Genomic DNA, 24082 nt, shown 5'->3' on the forward strand with positions numbered 1-24082 from the left:
CAACACCACTCGCCTTTTCCGAGTTGGTTCCGCGATAGAGGTGACCCGACTCCCTGAAGCTCATTTTGCAGGTGCAGAAAAGTGGCCGCGCAGTTCCCAGTCATGGTGAGTGTGGGCCCCTGCATGCTGCCCCCCTCCGGCCTTCGCGCCCGTGTGTGGATTTTCTTGCGTTTGAAGGACTATTGGGGGAAGGCTGTGCAAGGGATTGACCTTCGCGCCCTTTGGAAAGCCCCGACTCATCTTCTGGGGACTGTCGCAGGGACCCGGTCATTGGGAAGGGGTTGATTTACAGCTGGGGGTTCTTAGAAGGTCTTTAGAGACATCGCTGTCCTTGGAGAGGCGCGATCTCAGTCCTTCTGCATGTTGGGGGTACAAAATACGAAGCTGCGGATTTTCTCCAAAGCACGGTATAGGGGTTTGATAAGGACGATAAGGTTTGAAATGGGAGGGGGTGTTGGACCCTAACCTCTTTTTCTCCTCTTAAGCGCACAGTGTTTTTAAGGGCTTTTGTCACAAAGCCCTTGAAAGCAGAAGGCCCTCACTGCAAAGATAGTGCTTACCAGATGCTCGGGATTGCGGTCTACGTTTTCGGGAGAAGTGTTTCCGCCATATCTAATTTCACGAAATGTTATTTAAAACCTGTTCATTGATCTCCTTTTGTCGTACCTGGACATGTTGCAGTGACGGCGCCCCTAGCCAAATAATTAGTGCATTTTTTTTTTTTTTGCTGATCTGTGTGTTAGGAATTCTAGAACCACTACTTTTAAATGTTACACAATAAAACCATCGTGTCATGAAGCTTTGGATGCCAAGATATGGATATCTTGTCTCTGCTGAAAGGGAGAAGGGAGGTTGGTGAGGGTACTGACGTAGGAATAATCAGCATGCTGTTTGAAGGTGACATTTGACATCAAACTGAGAGAAATTGCTTCAGTACTTGTATTTGTAGTTGAAACTGTTTTTCCTCTGTTATTTCAAAATACTAAAATGAGTGGAGAATGTGGGGAAATATTTGAAGGAATTGGAACATTTCCAGAACCTGAAAAGACGTGTTTTCAGGGCAAGGGGATTACTTCTTCCACCTTCATAAGGGAGCCAGTGGGGACAGCTTCTAATTCTCAGTAAGTGTTAAACCTAGGTTTCCTACTTATTTTGTCAGATAACATAATTAGTCATTTAAATGATGGTTTCAGTGGTTTCTGAGCTAGTAATCTTAGCAAGAAAGCAGAGATACTTATTATCAGAGAACCTCAGACTTAATAATTTTAAAACTGGATGGAACCTTTTTAAAAAACATCTTGACCATCTTAAAATTGAGTTTATTGAAACCCAAAAAGAATGTGATTTGCGCAAGGTCATACAACAGTTTGCCCCCAAGGATCTCACATACTTTCCATCTTACCATATTGTATCATTCAGACACATATCAAGTCATTCTGAAAATTTATTTTTAGTTGCTGAGGTTCTGGATGAAGATACAAGCTCATACTGCAAATACAAACTAAACTATGTATCAGCATTTATATTACTTGATGGTTTTACAATGAGAATATTGTAGTTCTAGAATTGGAAGGGAATTTGGAAATTATTTCCTCTAATCTTAAAATATAACCTGGTGAGGTCAAATGATTTTCCCAAGGTCACAGAAAGCTCCTGGGCCCCCATTCTTGCTTTGTTTTTCTACACAGTATATCAAGCCAGGCCTCACCCCAGGAAGGTCACTCCAGCACCAAATAATGTCCATGAGGAAGAACCCTCCTGCCAGTTTGCTGAAACTGACGGCAAATTCTCACATGACTCAATCTCCTTGCCTCCTCAGGAGAGTGTGTGAACAATCACTGAGTTAGAAAAGAGCCATCTTTTGTAAGCTATTAAAATCAGGTTTTTTTCAAGGAGTCAACTCTTTCCTTGTGTCCATAGGGAATGACAAGCAAGAATAAACTGTATGAAGGAATCTGAATACTGTTTGTCTTTTATATTACAGAAATAATATAAATGAGAAAGTAAAAAAGGAACACATGGGTCTTTTGTAGAATAACAGAAGGAACACTTAAATTCAAGCTTTACAACTGAGACTTGAACACATGCCCAAGACAGAGCCTGCACCTGCACGAAGGTCATTAGTGCCCTGCCAAGAGCAAAGACATTCCTTCCTTGGATCTTGGCAGACTGCCCAGATATCTAAACAAAGAATAGTAACCTATCTTCACACTGTAACGTTGTAAAAATGTCAGTGGGAATCTCTCACCCTCCTGCTTTTCAACTGCAATGTTGCAAAGAGCAGACAGAACCAAATAGGCACTTCTTTCCTGTTTCATCACCAGACATTCAGACACTAGGCTTCATACTACTCTTAACAAGATGGAATCACCTACCTGTGAAAATAATTTGCTCAGTGATAGAGAAGGAAACTGCTCAGGTGGAATTCGTGCCTGTTCATTAGTTGTCCACAACCCCTTCACTAGGGACTGTGGTACTTTGAACCCATTTTTTTAGTAGCTAAAATAAATGCCTAAAATTGACTGTTCTTTTCTAACCATCTACCTGACTTTCTGGGAGGTTAAGCTTTACAGATAGTAATATTAACTTTTCCCCTCATTGCTTATCGTAGCTTGCTTTCATTGAAGTAGCATGTGTTTATGCTTTTCTTAACTCTTACTTTCCTTCATTCAACAAATCCTTGTTGAATGCTATATGGGAGTGCAAATTTGAGTCAGAGGCAGACTGTTCTCCCGGAAGTTTCACAGTCTAGTGGAGAGTAACAGCCACAGGCTACAAGAGTCCTTAGAGGAAAAACCTGAGACCTATAATTATAGTGCTTGCTACATACTGTTCTTACTGCTTTGTATGTTAACTCTCTCAATCCTTATGACTACCTTATTTGTTAGGTAGCTGCTATTATTATCTCCACTTTACTACGGAGAAACAATACAGTAACTTGCCCAAGAACATACAGCTGAGTTGAGGAATCAGGATTTGAACCAGAAAGTCTGGCTCTAGAGGCCATCTCTTTAACTGTCACACTCTACTGCCTCTCTAGCCCCCTGTTTTAAAAAATTGGCTTATCCTCTTGTTTCTTGCATATGGTTCACTAATGGAGTCTCTGGCCTAAAATAGTACAAGTTATGTAATAAAAGAAGACTTTCATTAGAACTACTGACATAAATAATTTTGCTAACCATAGCTGGAACTATTGGCATTATTTCCAGCCTTCTCAATGCAAGTATATATGAATAAAACAATTTTTTAAAGCATGTTGGGTTTGCTTCCGAACAATTCTTTTACGTTTCCAAGGTTTTGATAGTAATTTTACAAGATCCAGCAAATATTTGAGCTTTAGCAAATGTTTGAGCTCTAACTACATGCCAGGCATTGTTCTAGGCAGCTGGGATACAACAGTAAATAAAGTAGACGAAGCCCCTGTCCTTAAAGAGCTTGCATTCTAAAGAGGGAGGGGGAATCATTTCTTCCTCTGTTTCTTTTTCCTCACCTGCTATACTTCAAGGAAAGAGGGGAAAATGACAGAATTTAAAACATGTAAAGACCATGTGATAGAAAATAAATATATACAATAACAGTGCTCTTTATAAACCTAAAGTCTATTTTGGAACATAAATATGTATTGTATTAAAATTGGATTATTGGGGGAATTATCGTATTTTGTATATTTAGAGATATTAAAGCATAGGGGGAAGTTGGTGAAGGGTATGGGCAAGAGACCCAGAAGGTCAGGAAGAAACTCTCCATAGTTTTTTCCCTTTTTCTCCACCTCACCCTGGTCACCTCTCTGAAGAAGAAACACATACAGAGTCTGCTGTGTTCAGATGCATTTCTCTACAACAGTTGACACTTTCCTGAGATTTTTCTTCCTCTGAATTCTATGGGTACCAGATTGCTAAGTGCTGCTGACCTCCAGAGGTTAGGGTTTGAAGGTTAGAAGGACCTTTTCAGGTCATAGTCTCCTTCTATCCTAGAAGCATGACCCCTCTCTAAGAGGGAATTCTAAAATATAAAGAAATCTAATCCCCTATCCCCAGTCACTTCAGCCACTTCTCTAGTGTGGGTAACTATAGAGGTGACACAGAGTGGAAGTACATTTACCCAGCATTGTCAGAGAAAGGAACAATTCCCTTGATTGAATTTTTCCATCTAATTAAACTTACCCATTAAGTTTCCAGGCATTTTTGTTCAGCTCTTTTTAATAGAAATATTTCTATCTTTTTAACTCTCTGAGCTTAATTTAACTTATTTTTAATGACTTAGGGTCATCACTTTGAATGTTATATATATTTTTTGTCCATATGTTCATATTTTATTCAGGGTCTATAAGATGACTTCCATCTATTATAACTAATATGTTCTTTGTACTTTTTCCCCTTCCTCCCCTTTAATATTAGTTTTCCCTTAAAATCAGGTTGTCAACTGTTACCACACGTTGCTACTGTTATTTATTACTTAATGCTAAAATTTTTTACAATCCAGATATTATCAGTTTTTCATTTTTCTTTCTCCTTAAATAAAAAATATAGGCTTATTTTTCTTCCCCCAAGTAGTTAAGTTGAATCACGATTAATAGTTTTATAAAAACTTTCTGGCTCCTTCTAAAGGGAAATTTTTAAACGCTATTACTCCTCTTCCTAGTGTGAAGGATTCTTTTCAGCAGAAGGGAGTGGGGGATTTGCATAAGAGGATTTGTAAGGTTCTAGTGGCCGCCAGGGTTTGTATCATCACATAATGCACATCAACATCGTTAGGCCTATTTTAGTGGTAAAATATCCTAAAAAAGATGGATAAGATTTTGTAAGTAAATCCAAGATAGCAGGGAGAGTTAAATAACACCACATAAATATGCAGCCAAGGACACATGTTCCAGAAGTTGCTTAGTTGCTTTGTGCATGCTGTGTTTACTGGGACAAGTCTGGGATAAACGTCTTCTACTAAGCCAGATGCGAAGAGTCTTTAAAATTTTACATTAGCTTTTAAAGTATGTGGTTGTCTTATTATAGAGAAAATTCTGAATATCTTTAGGGTAAAATAGCATTTTTTAATAAGGTGTTAATGGGTCTCTTTCATTACAGTCTGAACCAATCCGAGTCCTTGTGACTGGAGCAGCTGGTCAAATTGCTTATTCACTGCTATACAGTATTGGAAATGGATCTGTCTTCGGTAAAGACCAGGTAGGGGCAAGTATCTGTAAATCTTAAGTAAAAGTAAGAACATTTTCAATAAAACCCTGTATTTAGTTGCAAAGAAATGTTTAAATGGTAAAGGAATGGATAATCCCAACGAATGTACTAGGCACACGGCTATAAGTGGAATCTGGTAGCTTATTTATATGTACCCCTCTGGGCATTGAAAATGCTTTGCAAATTAGAACTATTCCACCTACTGTTAAGTTGACTTGGTGCAGCCAGCAGGTATCATAATGACAGTAACTGTTAGGGAGAGTCACGTGGGAGAGAAAGTTGCTGAATCAGCACTTTCTTGTTCATAAATGGTCTTAAGACCCAAAAGAGTTGGACAGGCAAATAGGCTTCCCAATTTGAAGCAGGCACCCCCTATTCCAGCAGGTCTGATTAATGTACACTAAAATTCTTTCGTACAGTATTCATTTATCCATTCTCTTCACCCATGGATATCAAGTCCTTCCTTCATGCCAGATACTGTGCTTAGCTTTCTGTGAAATGAAATTAGATATACAGCCATCAACAACAAGAGCAAGGTGTGACATGTCACTTCAACTTGATATTTCTTCCATGTACTCCTTTAAAATTCAGTAATGGTGATTCCTCTTACTGTGTCTGTTAGCAAACCATTGCTGGTTTTATAGCATTCCTTTTTAAAGGACGCCTGATGTTAGACACCTGACTTCTTAAAATAATTATGACTAATTAATGGGAATTATACACATATACACACCAATTAGCAAAAACTCTGTGAAAGGACTTTTTCTGTGACTAAATGACATAACCTACACTGACAGATGCTGTCCTTGCTAATTATTTGGCAGCCTATCATTCTCGTGCTGTTGGATATTACTCCCATGATGGGTGTCCTGGATGGTGTCCTGATGGAGCTGCAAGACTGTGCCCTTCCCCTCCTGAAAGGTGAGTTGGGGAGTGGAGGAGAAAGGGATTTTATAGTATTTTACATCTTTAAAAAAACAGATTTTAGAGTTTTGTTAACTGGCCTCTCAATTAGAAATTATTTCATAAAAAGTTTTTGTTTTTTGAACTATAACTACTTGTTAAGATATATACCAAGAATAAATAAGGGTAAAAGTGTGAAATAACCTGTATAAGATAAAAGATTATACTTTTTTCCCAACATGCCTATATGTAATTTATTTTACCAATTAAGTATAATATTGCACAAGGGTTATCCACCTGAGATTGTCCACACTGTGCTATTATTTAAATTCTATTTAAATAGTAATAGTAGTGTCGGGTAATGGAGAACTTTTTCAACGCTAAATGATGTTTTCCAGAACCATATGCTGCTTGGGGACTAGAAATTGGTTGGTCCCCATATATAGTCCCACCCCATCTGCCAGTTGTCAGGTTAAGATATAATATAAATTGTTCTAATCATATACTACATGGTTTGAGAAAGCCTACAAGAGTTCTGCTAAGAGCCTTTGAGACTCAATGAACAAGTAACAAATGTAAGACAAGTCCTAAATTTGGTTGAAAGGTTCATTAAAATATTAGGTCCGGTTGTAAACTAATTTGAATATTTTTCTTTAGCTATACCTTCATCATCTTTTTTGGGGTGAGGGAGGGTAAGGATTAATTAATAATACTCTCAAAGAGGATTGCACAAATCAAAAATGTAAACATGCCCAAGAGAAACAATGCTCAGAATTCATATATCTGTTCAATAAACATTTAGTAGAAGGGATACTCTGCCATCTCAATCATTTGGTTGCTTAGTTATGTAAGAGAATGCATCACCCTGTCCAAGCTGTTCTGCTGGCTCCCTTTCCTCACCCACTGTTTCCAAATCAACCTCCTCTGTTGCTTTTTCCATTTTTATTCCCTTCTCTACAGAGTTCTCTCTGCTCTCTCTAGTGGGCCCAGGTTACAGTTGGCTTGTCCTTGGTCAGCTGTGAATATGATCGGAAGGGAACGTTCAGCAGATAAAGGTGCATGGCTGGGAAGAAGATGGATATTTTTTCTCCAGCTGGTGCTCTTATGTATACTTATTTGGGGACTTACAGAAGCCTGACTGACACAAGTTCCTGGTCTAAAAATTTACCAGTGACAACACTGTATCCTGATTGTCTTAGTACCTTTGGGCTGCTATAACAAAAATACCATAGACTGAGTGGTTTATAAACAAAAGAAATTATTTCTTACAGTTCTGGAGCCTGGGAAGTCAGAAATCAAAGAGCCAATAGATTGGGTGTCTGGTGAGAGCCCAATTCCTGGTTCACAGACAGCCATCTTCTCACTGTGTCCTCACATGGCAAAAGGGGTGAGGGAGCTCTCTGAGGCCTCTTCTATAAGGGCACTAATCCCAATGCGTGAGGGCTCCCCCTCATGACCTAATCACTTCCCAAAGGACCTACTTCCTAATACTATCACACTGGGAATTAGGTTTCAACATATGAATTTTATGTGGACACAAGCATTCAGTCTGTAGCACATGGCCTTTTTAATACAGTCACCAAAAGAAAACCATGATATATAGCTGACACTTCAACAACTCAGGGCTTAGTGGTGCCAGTCTTCCCTGCAGTGGAAAATCCGAGTACAATTTATAGTTGGCCCTCTGTTCACGGATCCTCTGTATCCACAGGTTGAACCAACCTCAGATTGTACAGTACTGTAGTATTTACTGTGGGGAAAAAATCCACATATAACTGGTCCTGCACAGTTCAAAGCTGTGTTATTCAAGGGTCAACTGTATGTTCTTCAATCAAAAAACAGGTGGTGTATTGGACTGACACTGCAGCATAGTGGTTGAAATCTGGACCAATCTTGACTTGAATTATAGCCCCACTCCTTTTTGATAGGCAGCTAATTAATCTCTTCAAGCCTCATTGTCTTTATGTGTAAAATGTTAAAATTAAATTTGACAAAAGAAATCTCTTAGTGTTATTCCTTGCAAAAACTCCTCAATAAGCATTGTTCTAATTTGATTGATATCTTAGAATTAAAGTAATTATAACTTAAAGGTTAGGTGAATTAGTTTATCTTTTGTGTTATCTGTGGTAATTAATGTGAATAATTAATGTTGCCTTGAAAGTTACCTTGCATCATTATAAAAGATAAAAGCTATAGAGTTTTGGAATTAAGATAATTATTGAAATAGGAAAAGCAAAATAAATGTATTGACATTTCTGCTGATGTTATGGTTGTTGAATTAATATATTGCCTTTCTTTTTTTAGGCCCCTAAAACTTTGATCAATGTGATTTGTAAGAGTAAACATTTGCTGCAAAGTGAAAGAGTTACTGGGTAGATTTAGTATGAAAAAGAAAACCTCAGACTTTGGCGTTTAAGTAGCTCTGCATATTTATTGCCATGTTCACAGATGTCATCGCAACAGATAAAGAAGAGATTGCCTTCAAAGACCTGGATGTGGCCATTCTTGTGGGCTCCATGCCAAGAAGGGATGGCATGGAGAGGAAAGATTTACTCAAAGCAAATGTGAAAATCTTCAAATGCCAGGGTGCAGCCTTGGACAAATATGCCAAGAAGTCAGTTAAGGTGACCAATGCAGTATTTTATTGGGTTTTTCATTATCAGCATTTGAAACTTCTGCTTTCAACATTTAAGTGAAAATGAAAGTATTTGCCTTTTTTTTTCCCCCCCAGTTCTGTGCGATGGTCAGTAAATACAGATACAGAGTTTTGCTCGATTAGCCCTCCCTTTCTGGGTTTTGTTCATATAGTATAGAAATCTGTATTCTGAGGGGCTCAAAAACATTCTGCCTATTACCATGACATGGAGATTTAATATTAGTTTGTAAACCTATAGAGAAGGCACAGAACTTTCTGGTGCCTTTTAGCTGTGTGGGACTATTTGTTCAGACATTTGGATTTGTGTTTGTGATTGTGAAGGGAGATGGCTATAAGCTGTTTGTTCTTAGTCACAGGAGGTAGGGGCTTCTGAATGCTCACTTTTTCTCAGTCCAGAGGAATTTCGATATGTTCGTCTCTTGAGGTGTTGAGTCGGTATGACTTCCTATTCTGTCTCTTTGTGTTCAACCTATTTATTTTGGTTTCTAAATTTGTGTTATTATTACAGTAAAGCCTCCTTTTACCAATTAAGTATCAGTTACCTAGAACTTAATTGTCATAGCAAAAGGGCTTGCTAGTTAGAGATTTTTCTGATTTTGATACACTTCTTCCACCCAATTCTGAATTCAAAGAAAGGTAAAAGAAAATTTTATAAGGTTTTTTAATGTTGCCATTTATAATGTTCTATCTTTTATAATACTTCATAGACACCTGGATTTTTGCTTTCTGCAGACTTTATTTCAAATAGTTAACTTTTATTTTCTGTAGTCATTAACAGAAAATAATAGAAATGAGTTGGGTAGAAATCCCCAGGTCTCTTAGTAAAAAAATTACAAGGTTGCTTGGAGTTGTAGTACTGCTTGCATAGTAATTGCCTCTCAGCCAAAAGTGTCTTTCTTGGGGGAAATATACACCGACACTGGAGTAGTTAGGGATAGCGGAGTATCATATCTACAGCTTGCTCTCAAATAGGCCAAAAAAAGACTAAGGGCAGTGTGTGTGTGTGTGTGTGTGCATGCACACGTGCACAGAAAGTGAAAGAGATGGGGCAAATTAGAGAATCGGTACAAGTAATGTGGGAGTTAGTCTTTATAATATGCTTACAGCTTTTCTGTAAGTTTGATATAATTTCATAGTAAGTTCTTTTTATCATTTTATTAAAGATTTTTAAGACTTGTAAAAAATGTTCATGTATACATTTTCCTATGCTGTATTGTAATTCACTGCATCCTATACCTACCCGCTCCAAAAAAAAAAAAAAAGCCTGAAGTGCTTTCTCCTACAGATTGATTCAATGGGTGTGAAATGGTGGGACCTGGTATTTTAGCAACTAACCCAGTTAATTCTTAGGATTAGGCAAGACTGAGAAACACTTTTCATTCATAAGGGCAAATCATTGTCCTAAAGTAAACTTCTCAAGTAGAATTTCTTTCTTGGACTACTTTTATAAGAAGGAAAACTTTTATGATTGAATTGAACTCTGAGATAGAGCCCTAGGTTACTAGTTTTTTATGGCAACTAGATAAATGCTGTCTCTGTTTTGGCAGAAAACAAAATGACTTGTGTACATAACGGTGGTTTTAGTAAATGTTTTCAGTAGTTGCACCAAATACTAACAAGGGGGAAAAGTTATTAGAACGGAGGATAGAAACCTACTAGAAACTAGAAACTGCAATAATAACTATACATATTTAGCTCACACAAACTTGATAAGAAGGCTATGTGTTACATGTCAGTCATATTCTAAGTTGGTTTAGTTAATCAGTTATGGTCTGTAGCTCTGCTATGCCTCGTGTACATCCTAGGTTATCGTGGTGGGAAACCCGGCCAATACCAACTGCCTGACTGCCTCCAAGTCGGCACCGTCCATCCCCAAGGAGAACTTCAGTTGCTTGACTCGTTTGGATCACAACCGAGCTAAAGCTCAGGTAAGAAAGATGCATTTTCAAATCTTATGAATGTTCAACTTTAAACCCTTTTTCTCTCACTTTTTTTTTTTTTAATTTATTTATTTATTTATTTTTGGCTGTGTTGGGTCTTCGTTTCTGTGCGAGGGCTTTCTCTAGTTGCGGCAAGTGGGGGCCACTCTTCATCACAGTGCGCGGGCCTCTCACTGTCACGGCCTCTCTTGTTGTGGAGCACAGGCTCCAGACGCGCAGGCTCAGTAGTTGTAGCTCACGGGCCCAGTTGCTCCGCGGCACGTGGGATCTTCCCAGACCAGGGCTCGAACCCGTGTCCCCTGCATTGGCAGGCAGACTCTCAACCACTGCACCACCAGGGAAGCCCCTCTCTCACTTTTAAAGTAGCTGAATCATAGTTTGTGCTTTTTTCTTGTTGTTTTGTTTTAGTAGGAAGCTATTCCAATTTGTTAGGACATCTTTAAATCTAATCTCTTAAAGCAGCTGAACTTTGTACTTAATTTTCTCAACTATATTTCATTTCCTAACTTTAATTACATATCATTGCTAATGTCCTCTTAGTACAGTGGTTAAAAATTAGTCATTAGTATAGATAATTCACATGACAGCACACAAATTATTTTTGTCAGATATATAGGAGATTATAATAGAAAAACTTGAGCTTTGTGTATTATATGTGGTTCTGCTTTTTTCCCTACTGCTAAGCAATCGAATTTGATTTTAATTTCATTTTCATTTTTATATCCTCATACTCTACATGTTTCCATAAAATTTCTTAGTGTTCACTACTTAGTAGCTAAATTTTAATTGTTATCCAGTTTCCTTATCCCTTGGAGCCTTAGATAAATATGCTAAGGGGTCAGTGACCAGGGTATTAACAATAGCTTTTTTTAAATTAGAGGTCATGCCACTCATCTGTGCTAGTTTCCTAGGCTTTCTCAGATCTAGACAATCCCAGTGCCCTTAGATGTCATGACAAAGTTCTAGTTCTTGGACATAACCTCTTTCCTTTTCCCTAGCATCTTTCTGGCCATCCTCCTTATCCACAGCTCATCTGCTAGATAGGTATATGAATTTAGTTCTTTCTCTTCTAGAGAAGACAACATTGTTGAGTTTCAAGAAAACTATTTTTACCAAATGATGGTGTGAGGTCTAAGTTGAAAAACTGTTCCGGATTCAATGGGCCCATCACTTGGGGTGCATCGCCAGCGAACATACCAAGTACTTTCAGTCAAAGCAGAAGTGTTTATTCCTTGTGACAAGTAAGGAAACAGGTAGATAGCTCTCAAAGCACTGTCTCTCCAAATAGCCAGATCAGGGGCATTTTAAGCTAAGGGTACATGTATATTCATGAAAGGGCGAGTGTAATCTTCAGTGCAAAGGTGGAGTTCTAGATGCACTTGCGCAGTACAACAACATGCTCAAACATACATGCCTTGCATGTTCAAAAATGGCAGAAATTCCAGCCCTTGGGGTGGAGATTTTAGCATTAAAATGAGGCAAAGGTCACCCTAGGTTGACAAAATCCAGGTACCTACTTGAGTGAAATCACAAGGGTCAGCAAAGGCTCATTCCTTAGGCTCCAGTTAATCTGGTGGCTGAGTGCTTGAGGGGTTTTGGACGCTGCAAAACAGCTCAAGAATGTGTTTCAGGCTGATCTTTACCTTCGAAATAGGACAGAACAGGGAGTCTTTATAACTGATTTGTTATCTTTGCTATGGTTACTTCTCATGCCTAATAACAGTTGTTTGTTCTTGCATTCTTTGTTCTTTCTAAAATCATTAATTACTGAGACCTATTCTTTGTTTCCACTTGAAGACCTAGGAGGTCATAGTTCACCTTTCTCCCAATCTCTTTAGAACAGAAGGGTTCTGAAATTCACACTCTAGTTCTTAACCTAAGCTTGTCTAGTGCATGTTACAGTTTCTCTTATTGCCCAGTATTCTACTCCTGCAAGACATGACATACTCTGGTTTAACCCCATACCTTCCTTATTACTGTCTGGCTAACAAAACCACTGCTTTAAATTAAGAGCTTTCAGCTCTGGAGGGCCCAGTGAAGGAGAAAAGTGTTTACATTTAAGTTTCTACACTAAGCTGAATGCTTTACATCTGACTTGTCATTTACTTCTCATAGTAGCCATATGAGGTATCTGTTATTATTACTGTTTTACAGATAAGAAATGTGAAGCCCAGAAAGGTCAGGGAACCTGCTCAAAGTCACACAGCTAGTAAATGACGGAGTCAGTAAAAGGGTCTGCCTGACTCCAGACCCTCATGTGTGTTCTTACAAAATGGGATCAAGTGACCTAATCCATTCACTAGCTCTGTGACCCTGAGAAAGTATATTCAAGCTATAAAATGGGGTAATAACTGAATCTACCTCAGATGGTAGTTATGTGAACTAAATGAGATAAGATCTATGTTAAGACCTTATCCTGGTGCCTGTCACATAGCAAAAACTCAGTAAAGGTTGGCTATTATAGTTATTATTGATGATGATGATGATGATTAAGAGAGATATAACCAAGGTTTGAGAAGAGTCACACCTCAGAAATCTCTCAGTTAATTTAGAAGGTCTTTGGATAACAAGCTTAAATTGCAAATATTTCCTGAGAGGCTTTGGGCTGTGAGCTGGGTCTTTTTCCTTGTTATTTAGCCAGTGTCCAGGGGCTGGGAAGAAATGGGAGTTTGTTTGAATGCCTGGAGGCAGGAGATTGGGGTACTGTAGAACAGTTACGAAGGAAAAGATGATCATCATAGTTGTTGCATCTGTGGACTCTGGATTACCAGATGGCAATTCACTTAGTTACAACAGGAAGAAAGAGGTAAAATGATGACACCGACAAATTTCCATCTTTGCTGTTTGACCTGAGGCCTTGGTGGAGGCAGGCATTGGAAAATTCTGCTTCCAGAAGTACAGCTAAATAATACTTTGTCCCAGTGCCTGCAACAGTTTTCCTTGCGGGGTGAAAGTCTGAGTGAGGAAAGAAGGAGCCATCTCATCATACTTTGACTTTAGCACGTGTTCCAGCATGCCATTCTGATACAGTGAATGCTGTTAGAAGTTTCCTCCTCCTGTAGAGGCTATTAATCCAGTGAGAAAAGTAACAAACCCAAAGATTAATTTTTCTTACATGAATGGATACTAGTCTTACATAATTTATTTTGGAAATCAGAGCTCCTAGCTACCTAGTGACTGTTTATCACCTGCAGAAATCCCCTGTGTATTTGCAGACCAGAGCTACATATGTTGTCTGCTGACCAGGTAATTTGGCAATGAAACCAGTTAGGTGGTATCAGAGAGAAGAAAATTACTAGAGCTGGAGAATGAATCAAAAACTGTTTAACAGATCTGTGTGACAGACGTGAAAGTGTCTGAAGGAGCAAGGAACTGCTAGCCTGGGTACATGGTAGTTTAGACTAGCTCTGACATGCATGATATTCTCAGAAACTATATATGCTGGGTGCAAAGTACTGGCCTTTGCTATCCAGACAGAAGTGGATTAGCTCAGGAGATCTAAAGAATAAGAGGAGGTGGCCAATAGGACACAGGAAGTAAGGGGAGCCTCCTGTAGGGAGGATAGGCCTGCGGGCAGTTTGTCCTCACTGTACTTTGGAGCAGCTGACACTGACATTCAGCAGAGTTATGGTTTCTAAGTTCTTGATAATATACATCTTGGCTCACTTACCCCAGCATAAATATTCCTTTTTCTCAATGATGCCAGCTAAGTATAAGTGAGGACAGTTCTTTGCAAGTCCTTTCAGGTCATGGCACACACAGAAAACGGTACTCATTGCACAGCACACCACTCTACCCCAACCACTAAGCAGATCAGTAGCTGGGTACCCCAGAAACCAACCATCCAACTAATTTGTGAAGACTGATATGGTAGTTAATAGTCCTAATACTTGCAGAACTCTAAATGAAGCAGGGTTTAGATCAGAAGTGATTTTAAATGTCAGGAACAAAGAATTTTAAGTTATTTTTAAAATCTATTTGAGGACTTAAGAAATGAGTCTCAACTTATTTTAAGGGTCAGTGAAAGTAGGCACAACTTGCTTCTTACTTGACCGAATAAATTACCGTGAAGATGAGTCAAGGCATCGCAAACATTTTAGGTAATGGCTTTTTTAATCTTCATTCTTTTTGGTTGGTTGGTTGTCATTTTATTTTTTACTCTTTAAGTTGGAATAATTATAGACTTAGAAGAAGTTGCAGAAATAGTACAGAGAATCCCATGTACCCATCACCCACTTCCCCCAGTGGTGACATCTTACATAACTATAGAGAATTATCAAAACTAGGAAATTGACTAAACTACACACAACACTGTTAACTAGCTTTACTCAGATTTCTGCAGTTTTTGTATGTCTTTATGGATGATCCTATGACATTTAATCATACATATAGATTACTATAACCACCATAGTTTCAAGAAACAGAACTGTACCATCACCCACAGAAGAAGTCCTACTCATGTTGCCTCTTTATAGTTACACACTCCCTCTCCTTTCCTAAACTCTGACAACCATTTGTCTGTTCTCCAACTCTGTACTTTGGTCATTTCGAGAATGTTTTAAAAATAGAATTGTGCAGTAAGTAACCTTTTGACACTGGTTTTTTTTTTTTCCACTGAGTTTAATGCCTTTAATATCCATCCAAGTTGTTACATGTATCAGTAGTTCATTCCTTTTTATTGTTATTCCATTTATTTATTTAATTGTATGAATGTACCACAGTTGGTGTTGGAGGACGGAGGGAACAAAAAGTGCCCACCAAACTGAGAAGGTATCTTGAGACCTTAAAATGAGGCAGGCAGCTCCATATAACCAATGGATCAGTTTATTATAGGGTGACTTACTCACAGGGTGGGATCAGGATCAGGTGGACAGCGACCCAGAAGCATTTGCAGCTGCACTTCCTACCGCAGAGGGACCATGGGGACGATTCTATAGGGTATGGGGGTAGGTGCTTTGAAACAGAACATGCATTTCTAAGTTAAGATTTATGAATGGATAACTAGTCTCATGGGTGCCAGGAATATGTCAAGGAAGGTTTTCATCATTGTTTGGGGACCAGCAGAGCATAGAGGCTACTTGGTCCTAATGTTTATTGAACAGTATCTATTAACGACAAAGCCCTTGATGTGATTCACTTCACAGGTCAGTTTTAAAGGATAGAAGAAACTGTAAGGGCCCGAGATGGCGTCAGTTATGCTAATAGCCATACTTTGTTTAACCATTCTTGAAGGACTTTTGAGCTGTTTCCAGTTTGGGGCTATTGGTATCCTTGTTTTTAAAATTTCTTTAAAATATCAGAGTGTATTCCCTTTGCTATATGGTGAATACACAACCAGAGCTTTGATGCAGTGCTGCTGTTATTTATGTGTGCAAAAGCTGTGGATTCTGGTACAACTATTTTTTTCTCTCATTCTTATTTTAACATAAAGGAAAGAAAAATCACTCACAATGTCACCCTAATACAATAGCTTTTTAAAATATTTTTCCAAAACCTTCTCTTCTAGATCATTATAAATTCTGCTATCTAATTAGGAACAAATTACAGGCATACATTAGAGATATTGTGGGCTTGGTTCCAGACTACTGCAATAAAGCAAATATCAGAATAAAGCAAGTCAATGAATTTTTTGGTTTCCCAGTGCATATAAAAGTTGTATTTGTACTGTAGTCTATTAAGTATGCAATAGCATTATGTCTAAAAAATATATACATACCTTAATTTAAAAAGGCTTTATTGCTAAAAGAAAAACAAATGCTAACCATCATCTGAGCCTTCAGCAAGTCCTAATCTTTTTGCTGACTGGGGGGGTCTTGCCTCCATGGTGATGCTGTTGACTGATCAGGGTGGTGGTTGCTGAAGGCTGGGGTGCCTGTGGCAATTTCTTAAAATAAGACCACAGTGAAGTTCACCATATTGATTGACTCCTCCTTTCACAAATGATTTCTCTGTAGCATACAATGCTGTGTGATAGCATTTTACCCAGAGTAGAACTAATTTCAAAATTGGGAGTTAAACCTCTCAAACCCTGCCACTGCTTTATCAACTAAGTTTATATAATATTCTAAATCCTTTCTTGTCATTTCAACAATCTTCACGGCGTCTTCACTAGGAGTAGATTGCATCTCAAGAAACTACTTTCTTCACTCATCGTAAGAAGCAACTCCTCATGCATTAAAGTTTTATCATGAGATTGCAGCAATTCAGTCCCATATTCAAGCTCCACTTCTAGTTCTAGTTCTCTTGCTATTTCCACCATATCTGCAGTTACTTCCTCCAATGAATGTTGGCAGTTTGCCCTCTTCCCAGGAATCACAAATGTTCTTAATGGCATCTCAAATGATGAATCCTTTACAGAAGGTTTTCAATTGACTTTGCCCAGATCCATAAGAGGAATCACTATCTCTGGAAGCTATAGCCTTATGCAATGTATTTCTTAAATCATAAGACCTGAAAGTCAAAATGAGTCCTTGGTCCATGGGCTGAAGAATGGATGTTGTGTTAGCAGGCACATTATCCATCAGAGCTCTTGGTGACCAGGTGCATAGTCAATGAGCAGTAATATTTTGAAGGGAATCTTTGTTTATGAGCACTGGGTTTCAACAGTGAATATTTCAACAGGTTTAAAATATTCAGCAACCATGTTGTCAACAGATATGGTGTCATCCAGGGTTTGTTGTGCCATTGATGGAACTCAGGCAGAGTAGATTTAGCAGAATTCTTAACGGCCCTAGAATTCTCAGAATGGTAAGTGAGCAATGGCTTCAGCTGAAAGTCACCAGCTGCATTAGCCCCGAACAAGAGAGTCAGCCTGTCCTTTGAAGCTTTGAAGCCTTGAAGCCAGGCATTGACTTCTCCCCCATAGCTTTGAAGATCCTAGATGACATCTTCTTCCAATAGAAGGCTGTTTATCTACATTGAAAATCTGTAACTTAGTGTAGCCACCTTCATTAATTATCTTAGCTAGATCTTCTGCATAACTTGCTGCAGCCTCTATATCAGCACTTGCTGCTTCACCTTGCACTTTTATGTTGTGAAGACACTATCTCTCCTTAAACCTCATGAACCAACCTCTGCCAGCTTCAGACTTTTCTTCTGTAGCTTCCTCACCTCTCTCAACCTTCACAGAATTGAAGAGAGTTAAAGTCTTGCTCTGGATTAGGCTTTGGCTTAAGGGAATGTTGTGGCTGGTTTGATCATTGTGGCTGGTTTGATCGTCTATACGGACCATTAAAACTTTCTCCATATCAGCAATAAGGCTGTTTCACTTTCTTATCATTCATGTGTTCACTGGAGTAGCACTTTTAATTTCTTTTAAGAACTTTTCCTTCGCTTTCACAACTTGGCTGTTTGGCCTAGCTTTCAGCTTATCTTGCTTTCAGCCTTCCTCACTAAACTTAATTATTTCTAGCTTTTGACTTAAAGTGAGGGATGTGCAACTCTTCCATTCATTTGAAGACTTAGAGGCCACCGTAGGGTTATTAATTGGCCTAAATTCAGTATTGTTTGTGTCTCAGGGAATAGGGCGACCCAAAGGAGAGGGAGAAAGAAAGGGGAACAGCTAGTTGGTGGAGCAGTCAGAACACACACAACGTTTATTGATAAGTTCACTGTTATATGTGAGCAGGGTTCATGGCACCCCAAAACAATTACAATAGTAACATCAAGGGTCATTGATCACAGATCACCATAACAAATATAATAATAATGAAAAAGTTTGAAATATTGTGAAAATTACCAAAATGTGACACAGAGACATGAAGTGAGCAAATGCTGTTGGAAAAGTGGTGCTGGTAGACTTGCTCAACACAGGGTTGCCACAAACCTTCAATTTGCAAAAACACAGTATGTGTGAAGTGCAATAAAGTGAAGCACAATAAGAGGAGGTATGCCTGTATACATCCAACTAACCATAATTTCTTTTCTGCCCATTACCTTATCAAGTGATTAACAAAATAAGCAAGCTGATTTTATTTAGATCTTTCAAAATATAACTTTAACCCTTTCTGGTACCACTGTACTATATAACATAATTGATGTTCATGTGACTACAAGGCATGCAGGATCCTGAAGTGCTTTCTGAACCTACAGCTAGAGATTGTTACTTCTGTTACAATTTTAGTACTATTTATATTTTGTATTTAAACTCTTAACTTCAGTTTTCTAATCTATAAAATGAGGACAGCCATACTTTGGTATTTGAGTCCCTTCCAACTCCAAAATTTTATATTTAGGATTATTTGAAAATTACTTAATTTATATAGGTATAGATTAAAAGCTTCACCTAAATATGGAGAAAGTATCTAAATACCTGACTGGTCAGAAATGCTGAGGCGTCATCTCCAAGTATTAACAACAAAGCAAAGGTCACATTTACGTATTCAAGCAATATTAACCTCTTGCTTGGTGTTTTATATTTCATAAATCTACAATACAAATAAGTCATTCATAAACTGTAAGATGATCCTTACTCTTAAGCATTTTACTTAAATATTGTACCCTATAATGTTTCAGGCTCAGTGTTTGTTTACACTATTAAACTCTTTTGGGAAACTACCAAGTGATAAAATTTGTGGGTTTTGTTTGTTTGTTTCCAAATCAAAATAACTCTTGTGTTCCCTTGAAGTTTCAGAGGCTTTTTATCTTAAGGACATTTGTCAAACACGTCACAATTTGAAATTTTAAAAAAAAATTTGTCTAAGTAATATATTTGTTTTCTATTGAACTAGATTGCTCTTAAACTTGGTGTGATTTCTGATGATGTAAAGAATGTCATCATCTGGGGAAACCATTCCTCAACTCAGTATCCAGATGTCAACCATGCCAAGGTGAAACTGCAAGGAAAGGAAGTTGGTGTTTATGAAGCTCTGAAAGATGACAGCTGGCTCAAGGGAGAATTCATCACGGTGAGAAAAATCCGGGAGCTCTCTTCACAGCCAAGCATCAAGAACTCTTGAGAGACACACCACATTACTGACCTGAGTGTGTCCCCAAGGGGTGGTGGGAGGAAACTCAAGGACAGCAGGCCTTTGATGAGTGCATATTTTCTTTGGGGGTCATACTAAGGCAGTCATAATCCAATCTGATCTATTGTGTAGCAGTCAAGATTGATTGTTAAAGTGGGAAAAACTAGATACCCTCTAGTCATCCAGCTATCTTATAGAGATCTGTTTCTTTGTATGAAGTGTGGTAAAACTTTCTGTGCCGGTTTATAGTTTTCACTTTTCAGGAAGACTGGTGCTTCTAAGTGAAATAGGTTAGTAAGGTCAACATGGGGTAGTTGAGTGATTTTGGAGGGGACACATTAAGCTATGGTTTCAGCCTTTCACCCCAGGAATAACACTGCTGTCTCTGCCTGCCCCACCCAGACTGTGCAGCAGCGCGGTGCTGCTGTCATCAAGGCTCGAAAACTGTCCAGTGCAATGTCTGCTGCGAAAGCCATCTGTGACCACGTCAGAGATATCTGGTTTGGAACCCCAGAGGTGAGAATTCAGTGAATTGCACAGGCCACTCTTTTATTTTTGTCCTTTAATGCTATAATGTAAAAAAAAAAAAACATAGCCTTGCAGTCAGGCCAGTTAGGTTCACATTCCACCTCAGCTGCTGACTAGCTGAGTAACCTTGGGAAAGTTGCGTAACCTTTCTGAGCTGTTTTATCATCTTTTACATGGCATCTAACTCACAGGGTTGTGAGGGTAATGAGATGAAATATGGAAAGCACCTAGCACACATGGTAGAGGTGACTTTTTTTTCTTCTTAAAACCTATATTGGGCCTAAAACTTTTAGAGGAAAACATAGGCAGAACACTCTGTGACATAAATCACAGCAAGATCCTTTTTGACCCACCTCCTAGAGAAATGGAAATAAAAACAAAAATAAACAAATTTAAAAAATTTTTTGCACAGCAAAGGAAACCATAAACAAGACGAAAAGACAACCCTCAGAATGGGAGAAAATATTTGCAAACGAAGCAACTAACAAAGGATGAACCTCCAAAATATACAAGCAGCTCATGCAGCTCAATATCAAAAAAAACCAAACCCAATCCAAAAATGGGCAGAAGACCTAACTAGACATTTCTCCAGAGAAGATATACAGATTGCCAACAAACACATGAAAGAATGCTCAACCTCACTAATCATTAGAGAAATGCAAATCAAAACTACAATGAGGTATCACCTCACACCAGTCAGAATGGCCATCATCAAAAAATCTACAAACAATAAATGCTGGAGAGGGTGTGGAGAAAAGGGAACCCTCTTGCACTGTTGGTGGGAAAGTAAATTTATACAGCCACTATGGAGAACAGTATGGAGGTTCCTTAAAAAACTCAAAATAGAACTACCATACGACCCAGCAATCCCACTACTGGGCATATACCCTGAGAAAACCATAATTCAAAAAGAGTCATGTACCATCATGTTCATTGCAGCTCTATTTACAGTAGCCAGGACATGGAAGCAACCTAAGTGTCCATCGACAGATGAATGGATAAAGAAGATGTGGCACATATATACAATGGAATATTACTCAGCCATAAAAAGAAACAAAATTGAGTTATTTGTAGTGAGGTGGATGGACCTAGAGTCTGTCATACAGAGTGAAGTAAGTCAGAAAGAGAAAAACAAATACCATATGCTAACACATACATATGGCATCTAAAAAAAAATGGTTCTGAAGAACCTAGGGGCAGGACAGGAATAAAGATGCAGACGTAGAGAATGGACTTGAGGACATGGGGAGGGGAAAGCGTAAGTTGGGAGGAACTGAGAGAGTAACATTGACGTATATACACTACCAAATGTAAAATAGATAGCTAGTGGGAAGCAGCTGCATAGCGCAGGGAGATCAGCTCAGTGCTTTGTGACCACCTAGAGGGGTGGCATAAGGAGGGTGGGAGGGAGATGCAAGAGAGGGGATATGGGGATATACGTATGCATATAGCTGATTCACTTTGTTATAAAGCAGAAACTAACACAACATTGTAAAGCTATTATACTCCAATAAAGATGTTAAAAAAATAAAAAACCTATATTGGGCCATAGCTTCCTCATTTATAAAATGAGAGTTATGTTTCTCTAGCCTACTTCACACATAGATTGGAAGAGTGGAACAAGATAAAAACCGTGAAAGTTGCCTGATTGTGGAAGTGCCTGATAATGGTTCCTTACACAGTAATGAAGTTATGCACATAGTAAGAACGTGTCACCTGGTTTAATTTTGTTAGTTCATGTGTCAGTTGGTTATGTAAACTAATCCCTTAGCACCATGAGAATGTAAAACATTGTTATTTGTTATTTTCAGGGAGAGTTTGTTTCCATGGGCATCATCTCTGATGGTAATTCCTACGGTATTCCTGATGATCTGCTTTACTCGTTCCCTGTTACAATCAAGGTAAGGTATTTTGGGTTATTTACCTCTGTCCTCTACTGGGAAAGCAGTTGTGTGCTTTTATTAATAAAGGTATAATTTAGTCTAGAAAGTTGTTCCTTTACTAAATTAGACATTTTTCTCAGCTTTAAAATCATGTGAAGCACAACTTCAGGTCACTAAAAGGTTGAAATTAATCTGGAAAGCAAGTTGCAACTCTCCCCACTAGACACATTTTGCTATTATGCTTCTAATATTGGATATCTACAAATATTCTATTACTTCTAAATGAAGCAATGGTTCTAAGTATTGTTGCTTTGTATTATAACTGTACTAAAGTCAGTTGTTTTTTATGTTTGCTGATTAAAGCCTCATTTAAAGATTTTTTCTAGATTCAATGAGTTTCAGATTCAAGTGTTGCGTTTTCATCAGAATTATCTGTTAAGATCTGGATTTTGATTTGCTTCTTTAGAATCACACTTTAAAACATATTTCTCTAGATTAAGTTCAAACTAAGTTGTTGCTTGCTGGAACATCAATTCTAGTTTAATGATAAATCTCTTGGGACTTCCCTGGTGGTCTAGTGGTTAAGACATCACCTTCCAGTGCAGGGGGTGTGGGTTGGATCCCTGGTCGGGGAGCTAAGATCCCACATGCCTCACGACCAAAAAACCAAAGCATAAAATAGAAGCAATTAGTGACAAATTCAATGAAGACTTTAAAAGTGGTCCACATCAAAAAAATCTTAAAAAAATAAATTATAAATCTCTTATTTGCAATTATTTTCAAACAGGATAAGACCTGGAAGGTTGTTGAAGGTCTCCCTATTAATGATTTCTCACGTGAGAAGATGGATCTTACTGCAAAGGAACTGGCAGAAGAAAAAGAAACTGCGTTTGAATTTCTTGCCTCTGCCTGACTAGACAATCATTTCTGTGTTACTAAATGCCCCAAAACTGAAGAATCTAAATGTCGTCTTTGACTCTAGCACCAAATAATAATAATGCTATACTTAAATTACTTGTGGAAAAACAACACACTTTAAAGAAAGATTGTGTGCTTCTTGGTACAGATTTGTGACAGTTCATCATCATGCTGTTAGTGCCGCATTCTAAAATAAATATATATTCAAATGAAGATGATTCAGATTCTAATTTCTAGATACTATTTTGTTTCTATTCAGAAAACAATCTTGCATGTTTCCCAGCTTGTCTAAGGGGTTATGATTTAAAAAAAAAAAACAGAGAAAGTAAAGATAGAAAGAAAAGATAGAAAATGTTACAAGGTAAAGCATAATTCTCTCATATTTAAATAGGATAGGAAAATCCACCTCGTGAATCAATCTACTCCAGAATATAATTTTAAACATTACCTACATTAGGCAATTAAACACATCATATACTTTAAATCTTAATTTATGCTTTGTGGATAATTTGCTTTTAACATTAGCTGTTAAATAGGCTGCAGATAATACTCTGTTAACAGTTTAATGCCACTGATGATATTGGAACCATCATTTTCATGACAGAAGAGAGAGGTAGTTAGTCTTCCCTTGAGGTATTCCTCTATAGCAGACAAGGATTCATTTACACTCCATAACTGGTAAATGCCACTGAAATTTATGCTAGTAGGAATACTCTTAATGTAAGTGTATTACTGGAAACATGCTGTTGTTCGAAAAAACTAGCCTTTTTTTTCCAAAATCCATGAGGATAGGAGACATGTATCTTTTCATCCTTGTCGTTAACTCTGTACATAAAAGATACTCAATATCATAAATCTCTCAGGGCCTAATACAGTGTTCATGGGTGCCCAAATATGTGGCTGGGTTTGTTACTTAAAATCACCTATATTGGGGCTTCCCTGGTGGTGCAGTGGTTAAGAATCCGCCTGCCAATACAGGGGACACGGGTTCGAGCCCTGGTCTGGGAAGATCTCATGTGCCGCAGAGCAACTAAGCCCGTGTGCCACAACTACTGAGCCTGTGCTCTAGAGCCTGCAAGCCACAGCTACTGAGCCCACATGC

General features: G+C 38.2%; 2 protein-coding genes across 2 annotated transcripts in view; one reads left to right on the forward strand and one right to left on the reverse strand.

The window, feature by feature from the left end:
* On the forward strand, positions 1 to 23193 carry MDH1 (malate dehydrogenase 1). Its single transcript, XM_061211058.1, has 9 exons — positions 1 to 105; positions 5079 to 5177; positions 6011 to 6107; positions 8538 to 8713; positions 10551 to 10673; positions 19415 to 19591; positions 20054 to 20167; positions 21991 to 22080; positions 22850 to 23193. The coding sequence occupies exons 1-9, from the start codon at positions 103 to 105 to the stop codon at positions 22973 to 22975; spliced, it is 1005 nt and encodes a 334-aa protein (XP_061067041.1). The 5' UTR covers positions 1 to 102; the 3' UTR covers positions 22976 to 23193.
* The window catches only part of WDPCP (WD repeat containing planar cell polarity effector), a 548844-nt gene that overhangs the window by 444489 nt on the left and 80273 nt on the right, over positions 1 to 24082 (reverse strand). The gene's annotated exons all lie outside the window — the stretch shown is intronic.

Source organism: Eubalaena glacialis, chromosome 14, assembly GCF_028564815.1.
Source record: "Eubalaena glacialis isolate mEubGla1 chromosome 14, mEubGla1.1.hap2.+ XY, whole genome shotgun sequence".
NCBI lineage: Eukaryota > Metazoa > Chordata > Mammalia > Artiodactyla > Balaenidae > Eubalaena > Eubalaena glacialis.